This window comes from Panicum hallii, chromosome 6 (genome assembly GCF_002211085.1).
Source record: "Panicum hallii strain FIL2 chromosome 6, PHallii_v3.1, whole genome shotgun sequence".
Classification (NCBI taxonomy): Eukaryota; Viridiplantae; Streptophyta; class Magnoliopsida; order Poales; family Poaceae; genus Panicum; species Panicum hallii.
The window spans coordinates 1743164-1750987 of NC_038047.1; the positions used below are offsets into that span (position 1 = coordinate 1743164).

At 48.6% G+C, this 7824-nt stretch overlaps 2 protein-coding genes across 4 annotated transcripts; both read right to left on the reverse strand.

The window, feature by feature from the left end:
- Positions 1–409: 409 nt before the first annotated feature.
- Positions 410–3255, reverse strand: LOC112897617 (zinc transport protein ZntB). Its single transcript, XM_025965963.1, has 4 exons — positions 2421–3255; positions 1529–1608; positions 1037–1301; positions 410–937 (listed from the first exon to the last, which is right to left on the reverse strand). Exons 1-4 carry the CDS (start codon positions 3253–3255, stop codon positions 684–686), a joined length of 1434 nt encoding a protein of 477 aa, XP_025821748.1. The 3' UTR covers positions 410–683.
- Positions 3256–5170: 1915 nt separating this feature from the next.
- Positions 5171–7552, reverse strand: LOC112896244 (protein LOL4-like). Of its 3 annotated transcripts, none has more exons than XM_025964166.1 (7): positions 7388–7552; positions 6796–6909; positions 6562–6675; positions 6256–6365; positions 6100–6138; positions 5576–5638; positions 5171–5477 (listed from the first exon to the last, which is right to left on the reverse strand). In XM_025964166.1, exons 2-7 carry the CDS (start codon positions 6905–6907, stop codon positions 5436–5438), a joined length of 480 nt encoding a protein of 159 aa, XP_025819951.1. In that variant the 5' UTR covers positions 6908–6909; positions 7388–7552; the 3' UTR covers positions 5171–5435. The 3 variants fall into 3 exon arrangements, with proteins under 3 accessions (XP_025819951.1, XP_025819949.1, XP_025819950.1); XM_025964164.1 differs by having other exon boundaries at positions 6256–6368; XM_025964165.1 differs by having other exon boundaries at positions 6256–6368; positions 7164–7548.
- Between the last annotated feature and the right edge of the window lie 272 nt (positions 7553–7824).

The window sequence follows — 7824 nt, forward strand, 5'->3', positions numbered from 1 at the left end:
TTCTGGGCAGGTCTGAAGGTGTCTTCTAGCCAGGCCTATCTCCACATTCCAAGACAAATGTCAACACTCGCATACGGCAATTTGTTTACTCGATGGATCCAATCAGCACACTCGCATATTCTGGTTGGCACTTTCTGGAAGTGAACTACTTGCAACTTTCGTTGCTCCCACAATCCACTTGAGAGAAAATAAAGCAGAGACTTAGTCATGTTCTGCCAGCATTGTGAATTGCTAGGTATGTAGAACAAACACTCCGTGATCACGAGAGTGCTCAGGCACGGTCGCTAGAAAAAAAATTGCTAGGTATGTGCAATCGTGCTGGCATGCAACAAAGCAACGAAAACACCAACATGCTTCGGAAGCATGCCGTAAACACGACGGGATTAGCTCAACTGCAGAAACAGCAGCCTGGAAGAATATGGCCAAGTATCATGGGAAAAATTTCAGAGTCTTCAGAAAAAATAATGTTACAGTGACAGCCATGAGCTTTATAGGCTTCCCCAACAGAACAAAGACTACAACAAAAATTAACTAAGCAATGAACAGCATATGAACCTCCAATGGAGGTTCTCCTTCAATCCTGTACAAGTGTTGACTATCAAGAATCTTTTTCCTCTAATTTTACGACATCACTATCAATAACCTTACTGCTGAGATGAGCACTGCAGTTTGCAACTGTATTGTCATAGGCGCATGTAACCTTCTTTGTGACCTTTGAAGAGTTTCAGGTGTCTTTTGTTCTGAGAATTGCTCCGCTTCAGTTCACGGCGGGTTCTCCATGTAGTCACATGTGAATACAATGAAGGAAACAAGAAACAGAGCAACAGAAGCAGCAAGATCGCGACACATATTAGCATGACATTCATGAAGCCGTCTCGGTTTTTAGGGTTCTTGTTCTGCTCAGTCCATGGCACACCACCAACATTCATCCCGAAAACTAGACAAATTGTGCAAAAGTCAGGTAAGTCAGAGCAGTCAAACAAAGAAATGAATTGGGGAAAGTACACATGAATGAGCACCGGCAGAAAGAACTTACCTCCTGTGACAATGGATAGAGGAAGGAATACTATGGAGAGAAATGAAAGGTAATACAAGCTTTTGTTTATCTGCTCTGATTGCCAACTGTCCAGACTAGCCTGGAGGGTTGTCACTCTATTTGTTATGAATCCTAGGTTTTCTTTGAGCCTCCTAAGGCGACCTATCAGATGTTCAAGGGCGGCAATGTCTCCGGTTGAGAACCAACTCTTGCTCGCACATTTTTCTTTCACACGGGGGAACACTTGTTCACCGTGAGAAACAACCTACACAAACAAAATAGTAGCATCAGTCTATGACTTCTGTAAGTCCATATTCAGTTCAAGTAACTGCTCTTCTAGAATAGGAAGTCAAATTACAAGCAAAGACAGCATGATAACATCGATGTCAAATGGGAACATTGCAATTTTTTACTACAACTCAAACAGTGTAAATTAGCATCCCAGTATCCCAACATATTTCCCAGAAACTTGAGAGAGAACTCAGAATATACCTGAAGCAGGCGCTGTAAATCAAGATGCATTTTTGGGAATCTCCTGCCATCCAGCAAAAGTTTCCTCATAAAGTGTCCACCTGCAAGCAAGATTCACCGATCATGATATAAAAGTCAAATTCCTTAGTAGAGTGAAAAAAGGTGAGAATGCGAAATGGTCAGAGTACTAATCCCTCCGTTCCAATTTGTAGGTCGTTTTGGCAAATTTAGATTCATAGATTTTGCTATACATCTAGATATACATTGTGTCTACATACATAGTAAAATTTATGTATCTTGATTTGTCAAAACGACCTACAATTTGGAACGGAGGGAGTACAATGCAGGCAAATAAGTTTTCCATCTGGTACCCTCTAGATTTGAACAACCCTTTTCTGAAGCAGACACCAATTACTAGGCATAGGTCGCATCGCATTTGTAGTCTAGGTGGTTGGAAATTTGGAACTCATGATCATGTGAAATGGGTCTAATCAGCAAGCAGTACTACCACTAGGATCATCATGATTCATGGCATTTCAGGGAAAGAGAGTCATTGTCAATGTTAAACTCAGATCAGGAGTTGCATTCAACCATTCGAAAATGTCTAATTAGTCGCTCTGATGCAAATTAACAATCTCACATATTTCACAAACAATTGAACAAATCTTGCCATTCTTTTGACAAAATATCATCATATGCATTAACCTGTCAATTATTGAACACTAATTAGGAGGATCCCATCAATCTAATTAGGATCTGAGTTCATGCAGTATTGCATCATGAGGTCAACACATTCTGGTCGCCACCAACCAGAGAGGCGTAGGTTGGCAGCAAGCGAATAATTTAATCCAGATGAGGAATGAATGGAAGTTTTACGCGATTGCCGACCAAGAAAGCAACCCCGACCGCCTACCTCTGTCGAGCTGCAGCTCGATGGCGTCGAGGTCCATCTCGAGGCGCGTGACAATGTCGTGGACGTGGTCGACGTGCGTGCCGAGGACGTGCACGAGGAGGTTGGAAACCGTCGTTGGCACCGGGTTGTCGGTGTGCGCGCCGTCCGCGTGGTTCATGGCCAGCAGCGACTCGAGCAGCCGCTCCTCGATAACGACGCCGCCGTCGACGGCGCGGCCTCCGCCGTGGCCCTCGTCGGAGAGCGAGGCCGCCACGCCGAGCGGCACCTCGGAGAGGAGCGACGCCGCCGTGGTCCCGAACGCGAGGCGCGGGACGCCGCCGACGGAGACGGTGACGACGGAGCTCTCGGTGACTCGCGCGGCGAGGCGGAGCGCGTACGCGCTGCCGACGGGCCCCGGCGAGCTGACGCGGAGCAGGAGCGCGCCGCCGTCGCCGACGGATGCGCAGTGCGGGCCCGTGGCGACGAACGCGAGGATCTCCTGCAGCGTGAGCGGCGGGCAGAGGAGCTCGATCAACGCCTGCGCGTGGTGGAGCGGCTTGGCCGCCGCGCCCGCGCCGCCGGGGGCCGCGCGCGGGAGCTCGACGTGGTGCCACGTGAAGTCCCCGGGCCGCGCCGCCTTCCCCGACGCGGCCAGGCCCCAGGTTGCCTCGGCGAACCCGCCCTCGCCGTCGAACACGTACGAGTGCCGCGGCACCGCGCCGGACGGCAGCGGCTTGCCGACCGCGGGGGACGGGGACGGGGGCGGCGGGCCCCGACGCGGCCGCAGGTGGTTGGAGCCGAAGCCGGCCGCCTCCGCACGCGGGGCGGGGTCGCCGGCGCCGGCCGCCATTGGCATTGGCATTAGCCGCGGGATGCCACGTGAACGGCTTATATCGCAATTCGCGGAAGCCGCAGGGACCGGGACGTAAATTTCCGAAACATGACTGGACCTTTCTGCAAAATAATGTGGACCCTTGGTTCCCGGGTGTTGCTGGTAGGTAAGGAAGGGTGTTAGGCGTAACCCGGGGAGGTTAGCTGCTAATACAACAAAATTTTTACTTTTTATAATCAGGGTAATAGGAATACTGAAACTTTAGAGAGCCTTTTAAAAAAAGAAAACTTTATAGAGAAAAAATAATATGGCTCTTATTACAATTATGGGATTTTTTTTATAAAACATTAAGTTAGGGTTGGTATCAGGCAGTTAAAATACATTATTTTTTCTCAGAGGTGATGTGTTAATCTGGGGAAGAGGAGGGTGGGTAATCTTCGCATGGGTTTGACTAATCTGGGAATCTCTCTGGTTTTGTGCAGGATGGAATCAAGCCATCACAATGTGCAGGTGTGGTCAATTCATTATTAGCAAATGTCCAATGCAACTTTTTTTTTTGGGTTCACAAGACATGATGATTCTTACTCCTGTTTGATTCAGAGTTCCCTTTGTTCATATGCTTGCGAGTCCAGTCAGCCCTGCTTGAGACAGGGAAAAAAAATCAGAGAATAATGGAGCAACTGGTTCTACTAGGAGATTAAACAAACTGAAACCACGTGCATGAGCTAACCACATTTTCGGGACATAGATCTCAATCATTCGTCCAAATTCCTTTTAATTCCAGCATTTTTTTTCTTTTCGTAGGTTGTTTTCAAGCATTTTGTTTTGCATGAAATAGTAGATTGCTTGTTTTGATACGAAAATAGGGCGTTACTTGGTAAGGCCGTTTAGTCGGGTGCTCCTATATAACTTGATAACTTGTGGAAGATGATTAAATAACATGGCTTCAAAGCCCATTAAACCCAAATTATGGAGGTAAATTTAACATTTCAAGAGATTAGATTTAACATTTTTGAAAAAAATAGATCAACATTCAAAAATAGCATATTCAACATTTTTAAAAAATATAAATCAACATTTAGAAGGAAATACTACCACCAACATTTTTCACAACCTATTTCAACATTTTTCAGAAAGAGATTCAACATTGTTTAAGATCTAAATCATTCAAAACTAGTTCAACATCTTCTCCGACGACGGAGGGAGCAACAGCAGGCGGCGGCGGCGGGGGAGGAGGGCAGCCGCGGGGTGGCGCGGCGGCTCGCGCGGGGACCGCGAGCAGCCGCCTGGGCGCAGCGAGTTGAGGTGGCGGCGGACGGTAGGGGAGAGAAGAGAGAAGATGGCAGGGGCACGAAATCGGACGGATAGAACATGCGCACGAATCTTAAGCACTTGTAGTAGTTAAAAAAAAAACCTTCGGAAGCGAGATAGGTTTAGCGGTTTAGTCGCGATGGCGGCCCAACCCATTCCGGAGACGGATCGTCGTGGGTGACAACCAAGCCCATCGATACATTTGTACTGTACAAGCCTGCTAGAGACAGATGCTTGCAAGTCCATCGTGAGAGGTTGGTTCTTCACTTCTTTGCTTCTGGTCGGAGTTACCCAAAAGAACTGCTATTTACACTAAGGACGTCGGGCATAATGACGTGATAAATGGTAAAAATGCTTGAACACGTACATCCATCTCAAGACTTTCTTTCTAGTAGAGTTTTAGAGTCTTGGCAGCAGAATCTTCAGCCGGTCAAATCTTATCATGAGGGATGCTTGAAATAGGAGTGCCACTTTTCTTGTGCACAGTAAAGGAAGCAGGCACATCCCCTGTGGCTATCACACTACCCTTTTGCCACAAAGCAGTTGTCTCAATTTTTCAACCGAAGAATCGGAATTCGCAAAGCGCGCGAGGGAGTGCGAAGCCGACTCAGCGTGTCTAAGCTTGGTAGGACAAGAATAAAATGCTCAGGAACACAATGCTTCGCTCCTTTCGATTCCTTTTCGGCTTGGAGTACATAGGCTAGCACGCACGGCCAGCATATTTACATTTCCAGATCTTTTGCTGCTCATCTGTGTCATACTTTTTTATATCAAGCTTCAAAACACACTTGATTTCACATTAGTTTGATGATGATATATAGTTGTATATGTCCATCACCAAGGGCTTAATCAGTAGATCCCTGGGATGATGCCGCGCGCGGAGGGGTTCTTGGTCATCTTTTCCATGAGGTGACACCAACGGCGACATTGCTCACCTGGATCGGATCAAACAAAACAGTCAAGTCAGGTTGATAGTTCACTTGCTGACTTGGCAGAGATAGAATTATGGTCGGAGTGTTAGACATAAGCTCACCAGTTTGCCCTTTTCATCCAGCGTCTTAGGATTCTCCACCAGAACCGTCTGGGGCCGAGCATCCTGCAAGTAGGAACATGAAAGTTCTTCAGCGAATAAAGCCGGCCCGTGTCATCATCGCCGAACATTTGACATCAGTCTAGCTAGATTCAGATTGTTTGCTTAAACCCCAATGGACCAGCGATTGCATCCTGATACTAACTAGACATGGTCCAGAGGATTTCAAGCGAAAAATCTGAGCATCGAGTGTGCTAATGATTGGTACTTGCCTACCGAGGAACTGATTCCTCTGAAACCATGGAGCAACCTGAACCTACCAATGTTGTGATCTTTTGGGGAGGACAACCCTAGTGGTTGACGCAACGGAAAGGGTGGTTGCGTTGCGACCATTGATTGCTCGATGGCTGGCTCCATAGGTTTTTTGGTGCAAGCAGTACTGCTACCTCCTAGAATTTGCCCTACTGGCTACTGCAGAAAATTGCAGTGACTACTGAATGAAACTTGGAAAAGCAAGGAGAACATACCGATGGTGCAGGCCGTGCAGAGCCACCAGAGCTGTTGTTCTGCAGAAATGTTGCGAATGGAGCATGATGAGTCTCGATATCGATCGGCATGTGCAACGATGATGAGATAACAGATTCAGTTCAGCAATGAGAAAGGGTAGTAGGTTTGCAACGTACCCTGACAGGATTGATGCAGCGACATGTTGGACATCCGACGGTCGAGGCTCCCGGTGGGTACGCCAGAGTAGTCCGGCAATGCCCGCACGACAGGTGACCAATCTGGTTCGCTGCTTCACAATCAGGAGCAGAAACCTTCTGTCAGTTGGACTGAATTTGCAGGTGAATGCAACTGAAACTGTTTTTTTCTTTCTTTCTTTCTGTGATGGAAGCTTATTGTTAGTTTGTTACTGTTTGCAGCAGCCACTCTAAGCCTGCATGTGCATGATGATGGTTCTTCGAAGGGTGGCAGTGAGGAGGTTTTACCTGATCTTGTGGAGTTGACCCTGCCGCAGTGCGGGCAGCGAATGTTGGCGGCGCCGCGGTTGTACACGAGCATGGTAAAGCAGCCGCCGCAGACGAGTTCAGACATCTCCGGTCCTGCAGGAATGCATCGTTGGTTGGTTCGTTGGTTCGTTGGTTTTTGCTGCGAGAACTGAAGTGGATTTCGATGCCAGCAATAGCATCTTCCCACAGGGAACAGAAAGTTTCATGCTGTACCTGACGGGTTGGCGGCGGTGAAGGTGTTGCAGCCTGGGCAGCAGACGCCGGTGGCTCCCCTGCGGTACTGAAGAACACGCTTGCAGCCGCTGCAGATCAGCTGGTCCTGCATACCTGCAATCGGAACTTGGTGTGGTTAGAATCATACCAGTAACTAGCTTCCAAGTTTCGAATTCCAATCCAGACTCCCAGAGGCATACACAAGACCGAAACTACTATATACTCTACTGCAGCAAGCTGTACTGCATTTGAGAAGCCAAGTTTTTTTTTATTTCTGTTGGATGACAAATGAAGGGCTTGTGCCGGCGATCACCCATTTTGCCGGCAAATTCAACGCAAAAGTGCCGTGTGGCAGTGCATGATCGAACCTGATCTAAATGTCTGAACCTCTGTGCATGAGCATGATCTCAAGAGCCGGTCGATCAGGCCACGCAATGTGCGTGCTGCGGCAAGCCTAGATCGAACCCAGAGCTTGCCCCCATGGTAAGGCCTTGCGCTTGCGCATCAAGAAATCCTCTTGGCTGCTAAACCCAAGCAAGCATGCAATCTATCCGTCGTAGCTCAAGAACCCAAGGAAAGAACATTCATTTACCAAGGCAAGAAGCCCAGGAAGGACGTGGTCGAACGCAACAAGGAAAGGATGAACGCACGCACGCCTAGCTGAGCTTCGAACTGCGCGCGCTCTGGAGAGTGAGAAGCTGGAGGAGAGAGAGAGATGAGTTTGATGAGATGGAGGAGGGTTGTGGAGCTCCACGTCCAGGGGGCAGGATTTAAGGGCGTCGGGGATGGGCGATGGGCGAGGAGAGAGAGATCAGAGATTCTCTCTTCTCCGGGGATAAATTCGCTCCGGCCTGAGAAGGAATCCGGCCGCGCGAAGAAATCGACGTCGGCGCGGGCCGGGGGTGGTGGCGGCGACGATGATGAGTGGATGGGCGATGCGTGGGACGGATGCCTTTCGGATATGGCCGAATTCCCCGCGCCGGCCTTCTTCCTCCTCCAATTCCTCCTCCCTCCATCGAATCTTCCCTC